The sequence below is a fragment of the Cyanidioschyzon merolae genome, chromosome 13 (genome assembly GCF_000091205.1).
Source record: "Cyanidioschyzon merolae strain 10D DNA, chromosome 13, complete genome".
In the NCBI taxonomy this organism is placed as follows: domain Eukaryota; phylum Rhodophyta; class Bangiophyceae; order Cyanidiales; family Cyanidiaceae; genus Cyanidioschyzon; species Cyanidioschyzon merolae.
The window spans coordinates 113,007-130,256 of NC_010139.1; the positions used below are offsets into that span (position 1 = coordinate 113,007).

The window sequence follows — 17,250 nt, forward strand, 5'->3', positions numbered from 1 at the left end:
TTCTTATGGACGTCGAGCTCAAGGCTGATCTCCTCTATGTTGCCGTGAACGGCGCTGGAATCGATTGGCTCAAAGTAGGACGTGATGTTGCACAGCAGCACGACGTTGAAGCGCTTCCCCAGTAGGAAAGCCTTCTGTCTCTCCGAATCTTCATTTTCTTCCGCATCCAGCTGAATCTCCGCCATGCGTTCGAGTTATCGGTCCGAAAACACGAAATACCGCAAGATGAGGGAATAACATCTTTTTTCATCTCTGATATCTTTTCTGCTGGATTCGCCAGCCCCAAGACCGCACGATGCTCTTGAATAGCCGCACGGATGACGGAAGCCTCATTCATGCTCCTGCGTGATGTCTTCTCGTCGACAGATTCGATCTCCTGTTCATGCAGGCGATCGTTCATGATGCCATTGATAATCGCTTATTTTCCTCTGCGAGAGATGCCTGGGTAGAGCGCAAATATGGAGCGTTTCATGAAACGCTCCAGGTTCATGGTCATATGGTTCTTCAGATTCGTGAGGTACTTGATTGCATCGTAAGTGTGCATATCCGAGTCATTCCTGTGTCGAGCACCGTGAAGCGGTATTCGGCGTGATTTTCCTGTAGGGTATGTACTCGATCGTTTACGCTCGACGTTTGCCCGGTGCCAAGCATCAAGTGCCGGATAATGGCCTTGTTGAAAAATTCTTCCAGAGCCTCTAATGTTTTGTTGTCCGCTACGTCGTGGCACGTCTCCTTCACCAAATGCATTATTCCTGAAGAAGCGTTACGAACACTGCTGGAGTACGACGCGACAAGGTGTCTGGTGGCCTCTCGCAACTTTTGCTTGAAGGGATCCTTGATACCGCGTCGAAGAAAAGCTGTCAGTACAATCTCGTCGTACTGTCGTCTTTCTTGCAGCATTTGACGTCGGGCCTCCGCCCTTTGCTTCTTCGTCTTCTCCTTTTACTCTGAACTCGGCACTGTTTTTCGTTTTTCTCCGGCAACCGGAGATACTGGTCCTCCAGAATCCTCCGCCTCTATACCCATACGTTTATTTTTTATGTTTCAAAAAGAATTCAATTTGAAAGCATCTGCCATGAACCAAGAAACCTCACTGGAATACAGTAATGTGAAGGTTGAAACTCAACTGAGGTCAAACACCGTATTTGGCTATGACTGTAACATCGTTACAGCACGTACGTTAGAGCGGCACGCTAATCATCAGGATCACGTTTCTCTTGAACGGCGAGAGGCGCGTCGTGTCTCCTGCCTTCCTGATCCCGAGATGCGCATATCGACCGCGCTATAGAAAAAGGAAAGCAACGAACCGCAAACTAGCAATGAGATAGCATTGTTGTCATCGTCTATGGTGCAAATTCAAAGGGAGAAAAGCTTTCCTCATTGCCGAGAGTTTACCTTTTAGGTGGAAGGTCCTGCGAGCCAGACGAGTGTGCCCGGTTTGCGCTCCGTGCGACTCTGCAGTGGCGGGTGCTGTGGTGACATCTGAGCGGCTCGCCCGCAACGCTGTTTATTCTGGGATAAGCGGCTGTTAGGCTGCGTCCGCGGGCGTCACCCTGGCCGTGGTAGACTCTCAGAATATCGCTTCGCGCTGGCGCAGGCAGTTCGTCTATCAACACAACTTTCTGGTTCCCAGAATGACAATATGTCCCGACCCAGTATCAGGTGTAGCATTCCCGGAGCCGACGTCCTTAGTGGTGTGGAAAAGCCGTTCATTCTCTATGATGCATCCGCACCAGCGGTACAGGTGCTATGACGGGTGCTCAAATCAGACACTCAGTGCACAATAGAACATAAGAAACGACCCGCACATCCGAAATGAAGTATGGATAATGGAACCTGATGGTAGGGTGCATCATGATGGCTGCTGCCCAGAAAGCCAATACCCATTTCGCAATCTGGGATCGCTGACCAGTGTAAACTTTTTTCATCAAAAATAAAATTCGAAATCGCCGCTTGCCGCTCGCGCCACTGAGGTAGGTGACCTCGCGCGTGCGACGTTCCGTAGAGCGCCAGGGAGCCGTACACGCCGCAACTTGCCGGCGAGTGTGCGCTTGAAACGCTGACTCAAGATCTCTAGACACGAACTCAATAGTTCCACGACTTGCAGCTTGCCGTGACTGTGGTGCGGCGTGGTAGTCGGGGAGCTCCGTCTAGGCAAGCGGCGGCACGCGTTGTGCATAGCGGGACTGGTGCCTGGCGTCGAGATAGCAACACTGAGACCTGCAGCGCTGTCGAGACCTGCGAATATGAACGCTGCGGTTCTTCGTGCCCCGACAGACGTGGTTCTCGTCGACACTGGAACAGCAGACGACACGTTCCGGGTCGACGATAACGTGGACGCTGAGAAAGTCTCGCCCAGAGTTCAGCGTTTGTCAGACCTAGACGACGCGGAACAACCCCGGAAACAAGACGTTCATCGTGAATTGGATCCAGTGCCCACAGGTCCGCCAGTTCCTTTAGGCGAAATACCGAATATCAACTACATGATCACGAACAAGTTCTCGGGGAAAGATGCCACTCTGAAAACAATCCACTCTTTGCTTTTTTGGAGACCCGGTACGCATCTCAAAGTAAAGCAGAGCCTCCGGCAATGGGCTGGAGTCCCCGCTGACGAGCCACCGTCGGTGGCGGATGCACGCAGACAACGAATGCGTCAGCGACTCATGCGCCTGCGGATGGACGAATTGAAACCAATATGCAACGTGCTCGACCTGCCTCTAACGGGGGCAAAAGAAGATCTAACGCAGCGTATCATGCGCTTCCTAGAGCATCCGTTTATCTGGCCTGGACGGCGCGATCTCGCTGCAGCAGCGCAGCGTAGACGCAAACGCCGTGCGACTCCATCGAAAGGATCCACCGCGTCGAAACGACGACAGCGCCCGCATCCGTGCCCGAGACAGTCCAAGGACTCCCATTCCATGCATGCAGCTGCGAATACGCTCTCTGACGAATCGTCGGCAGCTTCCGAGGCTTCGCTGGATGACTCCGACTCCGTACCGTCGGATGCGTCATCCGATGCGGACTTTGTCTCTCATGCGCCTCGAGTGAAGCGGACACCATCGGCTTCCTCAACGGTCCGCGCAGTGGCAGCACCGAAAGCAGCTCGTTCGCCTAGTGGCGAGCGAGCGCAAGAGAAATCATCAACTCGGACGCTGCGGGCTCAGGTGACGGAAGCACTGGAGACGATCCTGCAAGACGCCAAAGACCGACTTCATTCCTTGACCATGAACCAGCTGCGGGCACAAGTTTCGCAACGAATTGGGACACCGGTCACCGACGATGAAATGGTTGCTTTTCGGCAGTTTGTTCGCTCGAAGCTCGTTTCACAAATGCAAGCTGCGAACGCCTCAAAGTAGCATAGATCGTCATCGAAGACATGATGCACTGCGTTGGACGAGAGAACATGGCATGGCGCACAACACGATGCGCAGCATCTTGTGCACAATATTGACTAGTGCACCAGACGCCCAACGAGGTCAGCTATGCTGCAGAAAGATGCCACATATTCGGAGCGCGCGCACGACACGGCCAGCGATTCTGATGTACGCGCTGTGAACAAGCTTGCTGCGCGGCGACGCAGGTGCATCGCAGTCAAGCTCATATCGAAGCGGTTCATCTTACACATGCCAGCTGCATTCACTGGACAGCTCGGCATACTTGGCGGCGAGGAATCCTATCAATGCAAGCGAAACGTTCAGTTCGCGTGATAGCAAGAGGTGCACGATCCAAGGGGGGCTCTCCTGCGAGTGCCATCACCGTCATCGCTGAAACCGCCGGAGGAATCATTACGTGCATGCTCATGATTTTCAGTTTACGAGAGCGAGCACAAGAGCTGATTGCTTTTTTTCCAGCGCGCTGCTGGCGGTGAAGTGATCTTGTATTTGGATGAGCGCGAGTGCGAGATACCGGAATCTATGCCCGTACAAGAGCAGTCCTGGGTGCCACCGACCCATCCTGAACCAGGCCACGAGATGCGGATTTGCCCGCTTGTTTAATATGCCTCATGACGGCGAAAACTGGGTGCAGCCCCGCATGCATCCCGTAGCCTGGAAGAATCCGAAAGGCGCTCGCTTCTGCTTCACCAAGCACTTGCACCGTGATGCAAACCGAGGCTGTTTTTGATGTGGCTTGCCCCGGCCCCGTTGCATCGAGTAGGCGTCACGACTCGTTGGAAAACATATTATTCCGCAGCGATGTTCGACGACCAAGCGCAGCGTTACCTGAGCGACTGTGGTCTCCAAGAAAGAAAGTCCCGCAAGGCCTTTGCGCCAGCGCATCTCGTCTCTTGGACGCGGAAGAGGGGCATGAGCGACCAGCTTGTTCGCGTTTATCCGCAACGATTCAGTAGAGCTCATTTTGAACGCAAACAAGCTATTTTTTGTTCCGAGCAGGGCATCACCGAAGTACGTCGGTCCGATCCGGAGCAGTGGTAAACGCGACCTGCAGACGTGCGCCTTGGACTATGGGATACTCACGAGCGCGCGACGGAAAAGTGGAAACACGACTGCAGAGGTGCTGGGGACAAACGAAAGTTAGCATTGGAGAAATGTGCTATAAGCGGCACATCAGCGAACTTGAATACTCGTGCTCGGCACTCGTGAATGACACGCAGCTGTCCACCGTTGCCGGCATGCAGACGATGCATTGATGACGAGGCTGCTGGTACAGCGAGCCATTGCTGTGCGGACTGGATGCAATTCGCATTGCTGTCACAACGGTGGCGCATGCGTGACGCCTACGTGTCCATAGCAATGCGTGCTGGTGCATGGACCCGTGCCACGCACGCACTCGATCTGTGCGTGCACATGCGACGTACTGCAGCGCAAGACTTGCTGAGCGATCATTCGCGCTGCCCGATGCACTGCACTGCACTGCACTGCATGATGCATTCGCGTTTGGCGCGGGACCAGCATCGAATGGTGCTTCACATGACGCACGTGTCCATTCAACAGCGTAGACGCGTTGCTGCTGTTACGACTGCTTGTGCAGAGCCGTCGGGGTTATGGATCGCTCGCTGGCGGCGTCGCCGAAAGCAGCGCGCTGCGATCGCCGGGCGATACACGGCGCCAGCCGCGTGCACGTTGATAATCAGCCTATTGCTGTCGCTATGCGATGGAAAAGGGTGTGGTGCTGTACCCAGCGAACCCACATGAAACGCATGTAAAGAGAGCGTGCTGCATCCAGAAGCACACTGCCGCTGCTCCATCCAAGACGCAAGCACCGAACATGTACAGGATACAGGCATCTGTTTCTTTCATCATAGTTTACATCAGTCTGTACAGAATTCTGAATGGATTCGCGATCGACGCTTGCATACCGTGGCCTGCGCAAATGCAGACGTTCGTCAGTAGCGCAGATTCTGCAGAGGTAAACGTTTCAGCAAATCGCCGCGGGTGTTGGCAGCTGCGGCTTCTTGAATGCCGCTGTCGGCACAGGCGCGCCACCAGCCGCGATGACGCGCCTCGCTTTCGATACATAGACAATGGTGTGTCCACGGTGGCGGCCGGCTATTCGCTTTGCTGCAGCGAGGTTGGCTCGGTCTGGCCCTCCGTTGATGGCGTTGTTGCGGCCTGCGTGCCGGACGACACGACCCTGCACGACGGCAACGCAGGCTGTTGACCACGAGTCGCTTGGTGCTGTCGTCTCGCTGCCCATCCAAGGCGCACTGCATGACCCAGTAGGAGTAGGCACACTGTGCCGCTCAGCGCCGTGTATGCAGATACACCATGCGCACTCGAGACCGCCATGCTCGCCTCTAGACCCGCGAGTGCGCTGAGCCAGCCATAGAAAAATACCCAGTAGGGAGAGAGGGCTTGCTCCTCCTCGAGACGCCATGCACTGCCCTGCTGCAATGCCTGCCGACTCGGAAGCGCTGCGCCAGCGCTCTCATCAAACCGTACAAGTGACGTGCGTTCGGCGTGTTTGGGAGCCGCACCTGACCGGGGCACTGGTGTATGCGGTGATCCGCGCAGCAAAGACTCGATCTCGTCCTGTGTCTGACGGAGGACGCGAGCGCGCTCTTGCGCGGCTTCCAGGCGCTCCTCGACCTGTGCCCACGAGGGTGCTAGCTCGTTAGCGCGCCGATCCATCTCTTCCGTCCGCAAGGTCAGCCGCTCTCGATAGCTGTCGAAAAGCAGCTGCAGCTTCTCGCGGAGTTTCACGAGCTCGACAGCCACCAGTAAGTCGATCCGATCGATCGCCCGTTGCCGAGCAAGCTCCACCCTCAGCTGACCCTCGAGCGACTCCTGCAGTCTTCGGTGTATCTCTGAGAGCAGACGCTCCGCTAAGGCTTCGGTCGACGCAGACACCTGCACGTCCACGTCGTCGTCGCTGCGAGGTACCCGTTCTGCGTCCTCGGAGCCAGGACTGGGTTCTGAAACCGCCTGAACCACTGCTGGTGCGACGGACGCACTACGGGAGGTGTACGGACGCCATCGCCGCCACCGCTTCCGCGGCAGCAGCGCAGCAGACTCGCACCCAGACTTTTGGACAGCGCAACGACGTCCGCTGCGTCCGTACGCGGGGCTGGGACGCACCACGCGCGTCACGAAACTGGGCACTGTTCGGGTCGGGCCACCAACGTGGTTGTTTCCATTCAGTACTGCCCAACATAGTGAGTTCGGTTCCGGGTCCATAAAGTCGTATCAGCGTTCGCCGGATAACGCACGAACGCGTTCAAAGCACCGCTTTCGAAGCGGAATGCAGTCAGGCGCGTTTAAAGAGCCGCAGCACGCAGCGAGATTGCCGCGTTGTCCAACGTGTGTCGCTGCGACAGCGCGCCAGAAATTCCTGTACAATTGCGACGCACGTGCTGCTGCTGCTGCTGGAGGGCAGCGCTTGACGCTCCAGCAGGCTGGCGATATGCAGCACGCTCGGACGACGTCGTGGTGAATACTATCCCGAAGGTATCCGTGGTGCAGGCTGCAACATGCGGTTTGTGGTGTTGCATGGCAGTGGGTTGCCGACCTTGCTCCCGTCGGGGTATCGGTGCATACTCCGGTGTCCATCGCGCGATGCCGACAGCACGTGATGCATCACGCCAGAGCCGGGAAACGGAAACCTGTGTTTCCGCGCTTGTGCGACTCGGGTATTGCTGGGCATAACATCTGCCGGGATGCCTGCTGAGCACCGATGCGGCCTGTTCGCCCTAGCGTCGCAAAGCCTAGTACCCGCAACAAATGGCAGCGTCTCTTGCCAAGTAGACCTGTTCGGGGAAACAGAAAAGGCGTCAGACGTATTCACTGTGGATGCGTGTGGGCTTGCGTACCCGTTTAGGGAACGCAACACCTCACAGGAGAATGTTATGAGCAAGTTTTCACGGATTTGAAAGCGATCGCTTGCAGTCAACATCTTCGATCAGCGGGCATCGGTGGAAGCCACACTGGAGGCATCATTCTATGAGCGAAAAGCATCACAGGCGCTTCCAGCAACCGCAGGCTATCCATAGGCTAGATCAGCGTCCATGCGAGCATGCCGTGTCACGAAATACCGTCACGAGTAATCAGCTGCACAAGGTATCGATGCTTCATCCGTAGACAATACAGAATGCGAAAAGCATCACAGGCGCTTCCAGCAACCACAGGCTATCCATAGGCTAGATCAGCGTCCATGCGAGCATGCCGTGTCACGAAATACCGTCATGAGTAATCAGCTGCACAAGGTATCGATGCTTCATCCGTAGACGATAAAAAATGTATCACCAATGGCGGCCGATGCACTTTGCAGCAGAGGCCGCTGGACGGGGATGGCGACGCGCCCGGCCCCGCGAATCGTCGTAATTCGAGCACGTGTTAGAGGCCTGGCAGCACCGATGCAACGCAACGCACTATGAGCTTTGCATGAACCGCAACTGGAACGTTGGGTGAGCTAGGTGCCCGCGACTCGACGCGACGCTGCCAGACGGTAGCTGGGTCGCACCGGCTGATGCAGGAGGCAGCGCAGCGTTGTACCTTCAAGCACCGCTATGGGCAGTGGTGAAGGCACTACAGGGCGGGCGAATGTTATCTACAACTTTGCGATAGGCTCCAATGTGAACACGGAACGCCTTCGTACGCGAGCGCGCTGGCTTGGTGATCAAGCCGAAATCAAGTTCCTCAGTGCTGAGCCGGCGGTACTTCGCGGCTACCGCATCGTGTTCAACACGCCGGGGTTTCCCCCCGCAGAAGCAGCGTTCTGCTCCGTGCGAGCTTGTGAGTGTGGCGGCGGTAGGCGCTGCCCGAGCGAGGTGCACGGCGTGCTCTATGCATTCGACCGTGCTTCGTACGAGTTGCTTTGGGTGACTGAAGGAGGCCTTGGCGGGCGCGAGTACGGCTCCAGTTACGTGGAGCGGCGCGTGCACGTGGAGACCTACAGGCGTCCGGGGGTGCTCCACGAGGCGATTATCTTCGAGACACGGCCCAGTCGAACAGTGGAGACCTGGTATCGACGCTGGCTACGACGTGACGTTTATCGACGACGCTGGCTCGCGAGCGAGTTCCGCTGCATTGCGACGAGTGCTATGGGTGCACTCGAACAAGAACTCGCTGCGCAACGCGTGGCGAATGCCGCGGATCAAGTTGCGTCCACTTCATGGTTGCCGAAAAACGGCAGTGCTGCACTCCCGCTGTGGTATACGCAGCATGCGCATGTGCTGGAGGTGACCCAGGCGTTGCCACAGGATCATTCCGATCGAATAGCACTGGAGCTGGAACGGGTGCTCATTCGACCGTCCATGCGATATCTGGGTCTTATTCGGGACGGCGCTTTGCAGTCCGGACTCGATGCAGACTACAGGCGGTTACTTGAAACCTATATGGTGCACTGGCGGGTCTCGTGTCCATGTGCAGCGCGACCGCAGCCACTCCAGGGGTGGCTTACGGTGTCTGTGAACATGTCGACGCCGGGGTTCTTCCGGTGGCTGTGGTGGGCGCACCTCACCGGTCGCAAGCGTGTTCTACGCTTTCTGTACCAGCTCTGGAATCGCTGGTTTCTACGGGTTCTCAGTTTCTTTGCGATGGAGCGCGAGTTACATGCGATGCGGCTGGCGCAGCGAACGCACGCCTGTATAGGGAAACCGCAAGTGCTTCTCCACTGGGTAGCGGTGTACTTTTGCAGTGTGATAATTTTGATATGGACGCTGCCGATTGCGCTCGCTGGCCTGCTTTATGGAAGGGGCAACTTCTTTCATGTGCGAGCATCGACGCCGGCGCTTGTTCCAGGGAATGCTGCACCCGCAGCGCGGTCTGCGAATGTACACGCATAGGCCCGTGACTGGTAAGCGATGCTCGTTATTCCTTGCGGGGGCTTGTTTGCGTTTGCGCTCCAGGCCTGAGTTGCTGCTGCTGGTGCTGGTGCTGAATGCTTGATGGAGACCGCACCAGGCCAGCGGTTGCCGCGACTCAAGCGAATCGCACAGGATGCCGGTAGAGGCAACAACAGACGAGCGACTCGGGCATTCGACATGCACTGATCTCTACCCATGTAAAAAATGAAATGGATTACTGAACTGCTATATTGATTCCTGCCTTTCGATGGATTTCCGAACGTTTTCTCGATGTACAGACTCTGTATTCGAAGTCCAGCTGCTAGGGTTTATGGATTCATACGCAGTTTTTCGATTTTCGATCGTTGTTTCGCCGCGGATGCATCGACACATTGCTGCTGGAATTCGTTATCCTACCGGAATGATGATGATTCATGATGCTTTCAAACTACGGCACGTAAAATTACGAACTCTTATATCCTAATCAAATGTACACGTCTCCGCGCTCTTCATTTCCTAACGTTTGGCATGCATGAATCACGCATTCTGGCAGTTTTCAACGTTTCTGTTACAATGCAGCTCGTGGGCGCCTCAGTTCTCGCCGCTGGAGTGATGACGAATAAAAAACTTGACGTCGTCCGTTGACGACTTGTTCCGGAGCCCTTGCCGAAAATCCATCGAACTTTTCACGTCTAGTAATCGATTCCTTCTCAAGGACAAATCAGCCTTGCTTTGCGGATTTCAATGAAAAAATACTCTCCATCAGCATCATAACTCTCAGAGGATAAGCTCATAGAGGAACGCGTTTGATTTATTTGCACGGAAAGGGGTCTTAGAGTCGGACTTGGGCCATCGCACCGATCGCTTCCCCCGGTATGTGCGTCGCCGCCTCGCACGCAGGAGACCTATATCAATCGAAACTGCTCGACTTGTTCACCAGTGTGTGTTTTCAGTCCAGGACTTGCCTCATCATCCACGATATCGCATTCCATAAATCCCCTTGGGAATGGAACAGCGTTCGTCTGTGCATGCAGCAGACATTGGGCTCGTTGAGGCCATTGCCCAGAAGAAGCCCGTGATCCTGAGTTCCGGTACCGGGCATTGAATCGGAAGATGATCTCGAGGGGTGACATGTGTACCCGCCAACGACAGATGCCGAGCGATGATGCGAGCCTTCGCGCGCTACCGTTCAGTCTGCTGAGAATGAGGAAGTGTGATGGATATATGCGAACACCTGACCGCTATCAAGTATCGCCGCTGTACATGGCGCACCGAGACTGAATACGAAGAAGATAAAGTTGAGAAGCGGTGCATAGATCGCAACCATCGTCTTTACATGAAATGCATCGACAACCGTCAAAAGCAGCGACATCGGGACCTAAACGTTGCTATCAACATCCTTCGACTGCTGGCTACGAAGCCCGCGGGAGAGATGAGGCAGGCATATTTGGAGCCACAGATGAGAGACAGAAAACCCAAGTGACCGGAGGAAGCGCTCGCAAAAGCTGGTGTTGATGATGCCACAAAAAGACCCCAACCTCCTATGCATACCCAAGAGTCGACTTTGTGGAAACGTTCCACTTTATGGTGAAATCGGTGTATGCATGCGCGGATTCTGTTCTCGGTGCCATGTTGTTTTATTCTTTTCTGCTTTGTCGTACTGCTCAGGGCACAGACTCGAGACGCAGTTCATTGGACACGGAGCCGGGACTTGTATTTATTCTTAGAGTCGTCAAGCTGCGCAAACAAGCCCACTGCCGGCGACGGCGCGAAGCAATGTGCCACGAGACCACCACGACCAGCAAGACACCTAGACGCAGATGAATCGCTCCCAGGCCTCGGGTAAACTGCGTACCGGTAGAGCTGCTCAAGTCGCGCCTCTGCTGAGGTGCGCGGAGCTCTCGCCCGACGGACTCATCCGGCGTCGGTGATCTCACGCTTTGGAGGTAATCTTTCGAATATACCGAAACCTTTTCCTACTTTCAACGCTATCCATAGAATGGGAAACAACTTTTATCGAGTTGCCAGATAGAAATACATTTTCGATTCGACTCTTCTGTATGATGCTGGCGAGGGATGGGATCGACATCTCAGGGCGCTGCGCGTGCGCGATCTCTGCAGGTCTACATTCTCTACTGTCAAGACATGTTCATGCGTATCCATCTAGCAGATGAATATATCGTTTCTCAAGTTGGAATCTTTTGATGGTGTCGCGTATCGACGGAGTGCCGTTGAACGCATTTGAACGTGGCGAGTGCCTTGTGCATGTGCCTTGATTCGCGCTCGCATATGAGGGAGGCGTACAAGCCGCATTTACAGACCCACCGCCCGGGGTGCTGCTGGGCACTGTGGGAGTCAGAGCGCAGCTGAGAAACCTTCGCGTCCGAAAGCGTTCATGGCATGTACCTAGGCATATGCAGTGCACCGACGCGTGTCGCTTTGGCACAGAGCATCCCTGCGTTGACATATGTATCGTCGAGATGAGGTTTCGGAGCTGCAATCTGCTCAATCTCCTGCTCTACCTGAGCATAAAAACGCTAATCCCGACGAAAGAACGCCAAGAAGACTTGCGTGTTCCGTTGTTCTTTCCAGAGAGGCGGGCAGGTGTGTCGCGCTGTACGGCTGCACTCGCTCACAGCGTACCCAATAGATAACAAGTACCGATAACCTGCTGGACACGTTTGTTCAAACCTGACGGTCTCTTGCGCCGACGATATCTGAGCTGCGATGCCATGGACGCGGATTCAGCAGTGTCGCACTGAAAATTCTTGACCATAGTCGGTTGCTGTCGAGGCCTCGGTGTCGCTCACCGTCAGAGAGGCGACACTGCAAAAACGCCACGGGAGACGGCGCAGGCGTTGTGCCAGAGCTGCAGAAAGCGCCTGGGTCGATGGCTTGCCATGTCGTCGCAAAGTCGGTATGGCGCTAGGCACGCACAGCATAGGAATCGCTCATGTCTAGTTCAGAACAATGCGCGGGATTCGCCTCCAAGCATGGCTCGTCATTGTTCCCGTGTCTGCTCAGGCCCGCGATATCCCGCTCAAGCTGGGTGGATTCTGCGACGCAACCCGAGAATTCATCAGGATGATTGCTCCAATGCTATGGATCGTCAGACGACCCAGCGTGCGCCCTTGGTAGCGAACCGATACGCTGGGGTTGGCGGTCCTCGAGGACAGGGCAGCTGCTCATTACCGTCGAGTTTATCACTGCACCGAACGGGAATCGACCAGGGCGTAGTGTATTCCCCGAGAAGAGCAGCGCTTGCCTACCTGTTTAAGCGAGTTTGTGAATGTATCTGTCTAGCTGTCTGCCTGTTATTGTCGCCCCGCTGTAGCAAGTACATACTGGTCACTAATCCGTCTGCTAGGATGGGACACATCGCTGGTGATAGTCAGGGAGCAGGCATACCTAGTTCAGCTTGCATGGCCTGATCACTGTGACATTCACACAGCGCATTCCGGGTTCGTGCACTATGTCTGGACTGGCATCAGCATCGCTGTGAAATGCAGCGGACAGAAGCGGTACCGCAGAACGCTAAGCATCGTCATTTCTTTAAAATCATTTCCTAGAGCGTTTTGGTATGTCGATCGGCAACCGGGCCGCGAGGCACCACGTCATTCCCGTCCTCTGCAATCTCCTGGCTTGCAAACACGCACGGAAAATACCACATACACATTACGGCCATCCAGAGCGCAACAAGCGAGACACCAGTCGAGAAGTAGAGCTGCTCTCTCGAGATAGATTCGATGGGTCGATCATCAAGAACGACATCTTTGATGAAGTACAGACGCCATCCTTGGTTCTCGTAGCCGAGCCATACATCGCTCTCCTCAAAAGCGCCCTCAAATTCTGGATCCGAAATCTCCGGTTCCAGCAAAATATGACTCACTCTGAGGTATCGAAGCTGGTTCAAGAGCTCCGTTCCATTCCTACCCTCACCTCGAAGCAATTCGTCCTGAAACTGTTCTCGCTCGTAACAATCCCGAAGACCGTGGGACCACACCCAGCCTAAGTGTCCGGAATACAACGTTCTTCCGGCGAGGGCACAAGCAGGAGAACTGTGCCCCTCATTTGTAAGAAACACCGAGCGCAAGTGTGTGTTCGCCTTGATCCATTCACCCACCTCTTGGTGAGCCGGTGTGAACAGCTCAGCCGTAACGCCACCCCATTCTCGACGAATCCCCAACAAGCCACTGAAAATCATGAAAAACAGGATCAGCGGGGTCAGGAGCTTGCCCAGAGGCCCACCGCGCCGCCATAAACGCACCAGCAGATACCCAACGACACCTGCAGCCTGAAAGAGCCAAATATACACGAGCTTGACGTTATCCTTGACCCATGGCGGAATAAGGAAAAGATTACAGAAAACGAAAACTGCAGCGAATGCGGGGAAGAACTTCAAACGCCAGTAATGTGAAGGCCCGCTAAAAGCCGGAGCAAGGCCCCACAGCAAGTGCACAACGCGGTTTTGGATGCGTTCCACGATCGGAAAGTATCCGCGTACTCCGAAAAGTCTCTCCAGATCTGCAAGCGCCTGTGCCAACAGCACCACGGACACAATGCCAAAAACAAGTGTATAGACTGGAACGTGTAGAGTCAGGGCGCGGAACCAGGTTCTCCAAAACCCACTGTTGAAGGATGACATTGCCGTCCAAGAGAAGCGAAGAAAGCCTCTTTGCTCCCTCGACGATGCCACCCTCCCGATGTATACCGGAAGCTGGGGCGCCGACAACGCCAAACCGATGAAAGCGGCTGTGAGCCACCCTCGCCAGAGAAGATCCATATGTGTGTACCATCGGTCGAAATCCATAATGAAGAGCACAGAGCAGAGAATCACCGCACCAACAAATGCGTGCGCCTGGAATAAGGGCAAGATACCGGCGACAAAGGCCGCCAGCCTCAACACAATAGCGCTCTGTTGAAGCGGAACACCTTCGGTCATGGCAAGAACAAGCAGCAGGATAACAATGAGGATCAGGGGAATTGCATACGTGGCCGGTCGCTGTGGCAAGAACACATGCCCAAAGTAGGCAAACCACAGGATCTCTTGTCTGCCGCCCTCACGGTCAGCTTGGACCGGATCCACATCCCAGGCTACGCACGTCGCGTGACTCCAGCCTCGCTCGATCCAGTGCTCAAAGGACCCGGTACCACCTGCACACATGACGAGGAGAACGGAGAGCACGGCAGCGGCGCGACTGCCGGTTAAACGCCAGTTCACCGCATACAGCAGCGCCGATGCTGATACAGCCAGAAACAGTGCCGGTAGCAGAAAACTCATGCGCCAGCTCATGCCCGATACCAGCAGACACGCTGCATGAAAGTCTGGAAGTAGTGGATAAACAAGGCGCGAACCCGCATAAAATGCTGCCTCTGTGCGACGATAGTCGAATTCCCGGTTCGTTCCATAGAGGAACGATGCCGCAATATTCATGTGGAACGGCAAATCGGCCCAGGTTGCGCCACCTGAGCTCACGCTACCATCTGGTTCGTTCCGCAGGAAACGACTCGAGACCATGGGCCAGACAATCAAAGCCGTCAATGCTGTGAAGCCCATCCCAGGCCCGTGCGGTGCTACCTTCGCGCTGCGGGCCGGCGAGTCCCTCATGGTGCCAGCTGGCTCATGACCCGCCTTTCTCCGTCGCTGCACCAGCCACACATGAAACAAGCCGATTGCAGCTTGCACTAGCCAAGCAGCTCGAACGGATCGTACGTCAAGCGTTTGGTAGCGCAGCGACGCAAACAAATACGCGAGCCACGAGGACACCGCCCAGCCCAAAGGCACTGCCACGGCAACGCGTTCGAAAACACTGGTGAGGTGACCAAGGTGCGCGTCGACAACGGCATACGTGGAAAGGAGCGCTGTGGCTATCCACCAAAAGCCCGGCGTGAGGAGCACTGGACGCCTGCTATCACCGAGCATAACTATGAGCGCTGGCTCTTTTCACCGAAATCCAAACTCCTCTGCTGAAAGCTCCGGCGATCCGGGACGGGTGCTGAGCGATAGCTCTCGAACGGAGGTTGTGCCTTGGTATGCCTTGCAAGGGCGTGTCGTAAGCTCCACGTCGGAAAAAAACCAGCCGGTACCCAGTACCCTCGGCTATCGGGCGCTCCAGTGGCCGGGGCAGGGAGCATTCGCATGCGCTCTGCCTCGCGAACGCTATTGAACTATGATTGGTAGCGTTTCGGTTTACACAGTGTTGAGGTTCTGACGTTTAGAGTACGGCTTCGAAATAAGTGGCGAAGATGGTGTTTATGAAGAAGGGATACTATGCGTGGAGAAACAGCCCTCTTTTGCAGCCACGGTACAACTACTTGGGGGCGTTTCCGGGTATTGGCGCGGCTTCTGTGATCTTCCTCGGTTACCTTGGCTTTGAAAAGCTTTGGGGGAGCGTGGACAGCACGTTTCTGCGGTATAAAGAGCGGGCTGCAGCCGCGTACCGGGAGGGTTATGCCCAAGGGATCCGAGAGACCGTCAAGACGCAGCTGGGGAACGATTCCTAATCGAGGCGGTCACGCTAGCGCAAGTCGTGTGCATTTTCAGCGAACGCGTAGGTGCCCGTCGGAACCCGACTTGCTTTGTTCCGGGCTGGCTGAGGCACTGTTTACCATGTTCGGTGGTTGGACGTTTGGAAGCAGTCGCGCGCCGCGAACGCGTTATTCAACGAACGCACCTGTGGACACCTGGACGGCATCCAGCGCTGCGCTACTTATGTGTCACGAGGCCGGCCACCGAGGATCACCCACCGTTTAACCGAGTCTAGCGTGTTTATGCGGCAATGTACGTATATGTGCCTCGTATGTCTCAGAGGGATTCTCTTGGCAGCGCCCGGAAGCGACTTCCAGGCGCCTAGGTGATCTCTTTCATTCGTGCGTGTTACTTCGAGAACAGCGGGACTGCCGGGTGTCTCACCAGGAGAGCCACATTCTAGGTGGCGTTGTCAAGCATGGGGCCATGAATGACCATCCGCTAGCTTGTTTCGACGTAAACATGGCTTAGGCTGTGGAAACGCGCCAGTTCCTTGGGATCTATAATGTACTGTTCTAACGAAATCCACGAGGCCCGCTCCGAGACGTTCATCATTTGGTACCAGGTGTCGCCTCGCCACGAGACGATCATATTTTCCTCCAGTGAAAGCTGAACGGGTTCCAGCGACGTGTTCGGGGGCGATGCCGGCGATCCCCCGTCAGACCGCAACCCTCTCAAAAGCAAAAGGCATCCGCGACTCGATTCATTCACTGACGGAGGAGTCGCGTTAGCGTGCTTCACTGGCAGGTTGAGCAAAAGCAGACTCGTCTCATGACTCACGTAAACCAACTGATCGCTCGCAGCTCTGCTGTTATGCGATCCAACACTCGCTTCATCGATAGCGTTTAGCACGAATGATCCCGCTCGAGTCGCACTGTCGTTCACCGCGTGGAGATGACGCACCCGAAACATATTCGCGGCAGCAAGGCGCATGCTCGCACGCGTATCGAGCAAGTTGAACGCGTCAAGAGCACAACGAACACACCGAGCAACGCGCTTCGAGGCGTCTGGATCGACTCGCGAGGGAACTCCTGGCAATAATAGAGCTGCAGCAAAGTCCAGGACATCCTCATCGGACTTGGTCGAGTCATGCGCAATGCGCGTTAAGTGATCCCGCCTCAGTATGGCGCTGAAAGAGCCCTCCTCGTTCAGGCACTCCCGAACCGCAGCGAAACGATCTTCAGAGAGCGCGTGCTTCCGAACCCTGTAGAGCTCCTGATCCGATGTACAAGTCACTCGAACATTGTTGCTCGAAAAGGGCGTAACGGTGATTCTATAGGCGACGTAAAATAAAGCGCAAACAATTGCAAAGCGGAAAACCAGCAAGCTGGGCGACACTCGCGGTCCTCTTCGGACTTCGCCGGGCGCCAAGCCGGCCCCTGTCGACACTGAGGCGACGTCAGAGGTGACACCTTCCGCAGCGTTCGCCGCGGAACGCCGCGGCCGCAGGATCCCGGTTGTTTCAGCCATGAGGCACCAA

At 55.5% G+C, this 17,250-nt stretch overlaps 5 protein-coding genes across 5 annotated transcripts, besides 3 other annotated features; 2 read left to right on the forward strand and 3 right to left on the reverse strand.

The window, feature by feature from the left end:
- Nucleotides 1–254: part of a sequence feature (repetitive element) that runs on past the window's edge.
- A 491-nt stretch (nt 255–745) lies between these two features.
- Nucleotides 746–1,075: a sequence feature (possible transcribed region).
- A 1,171-nt stretch (nt 1,076–2,246) lies between these two features.
- On the forward strand, nt 2,247–3,356 carry CYME_CMM055C (hypothetical protein, conserved; the record flags this gene model as incomplete). The annotated part of the gene is made up of 1 exon (XM_005536920.1): nt 2,247–3,356. One exon carries the CDS (start codon nt 2,247–2,249, stop codon nt 3,354–3,356), a length of 1,110 nt encoding a protein of 369 aa, XP_005536977.1.
- A 2,151-nt stretch (nt 3,357–5,507) lies between these two features.
- CYME_CMM056C (hypothetical protein) lies at nt 5,508–6,635 on the reverse strand (the record flags this gene model as incomplete). Its single annotated transcript, XM_005536921.1, has 1 exon — nt 5,508–6,635. One exon carries the CDS (start codon nt 6,633–6,635, stop codon nt 5,508–5,510), a length of 1,128 nt encoding a protein of 375 aa, XP_005536978.1.
- Nucleotides 6,636–7,963: 1,328 nt separating this feature from the next.
- CYME_CMM057C (hypothetical protein) lies at nt 7,964–9,241 on the forward strand (the record flags this gene model as incomplete). The annotated part of the gene is made up of 1 exon (XM_005536922.1): nt 7,964–9,241. The coding sequence occupies one exon, from the start codon at nt 7,964–7,966 to the stop codon at nt 9,239–9,241; it is 1,278 nt and encodes a 425-aa protein (XP_005536979.1).
- Nucleotides 9,242–12,806: 3,565 nt separating this feature from the next.
- Nucleotides 12,807–15,164, reverse strand: CYME_CMM058C (hypothetical protein; the record flags this gene model as incomplete). Its single annotated transcript, XM_005536923.1, has 1 exon — nt 12,807–15,164. The coding sequence occupies one exon, from the start codon at nt 15,162–15,164 to the stop codon at nt 12,807–12,809; it is 2,358 nt and encodes a 785-aa protein (XP_005536980.1).
- Nucleotides 15,165–15,436: 272 nt separating this feature from the next.
- Nucleotides 15,437–16,170: a sequence feature (possible transcribed region).
- A 41-nt stretch (nt 16,171–16,211) lies between these two features.
- On the reverse strand, nt 16,212–17,240 carry CYME_CMM060C (hypothetical protein; the record flags this gene model as incomplete). Its single annotated transcript, XM_005536924.1, has 1 exon — nt 16,212–17,240. One exon carries the CDS (start codon nt 17,238–17,240, stop codon nt 16,212–16,214), a length of 1,029 nt encoding a protein of 342 aa, XP_005536981.1.
- Between the last annotated feature and the right edge of the window lie 10 nt (nt 17,241–17,250).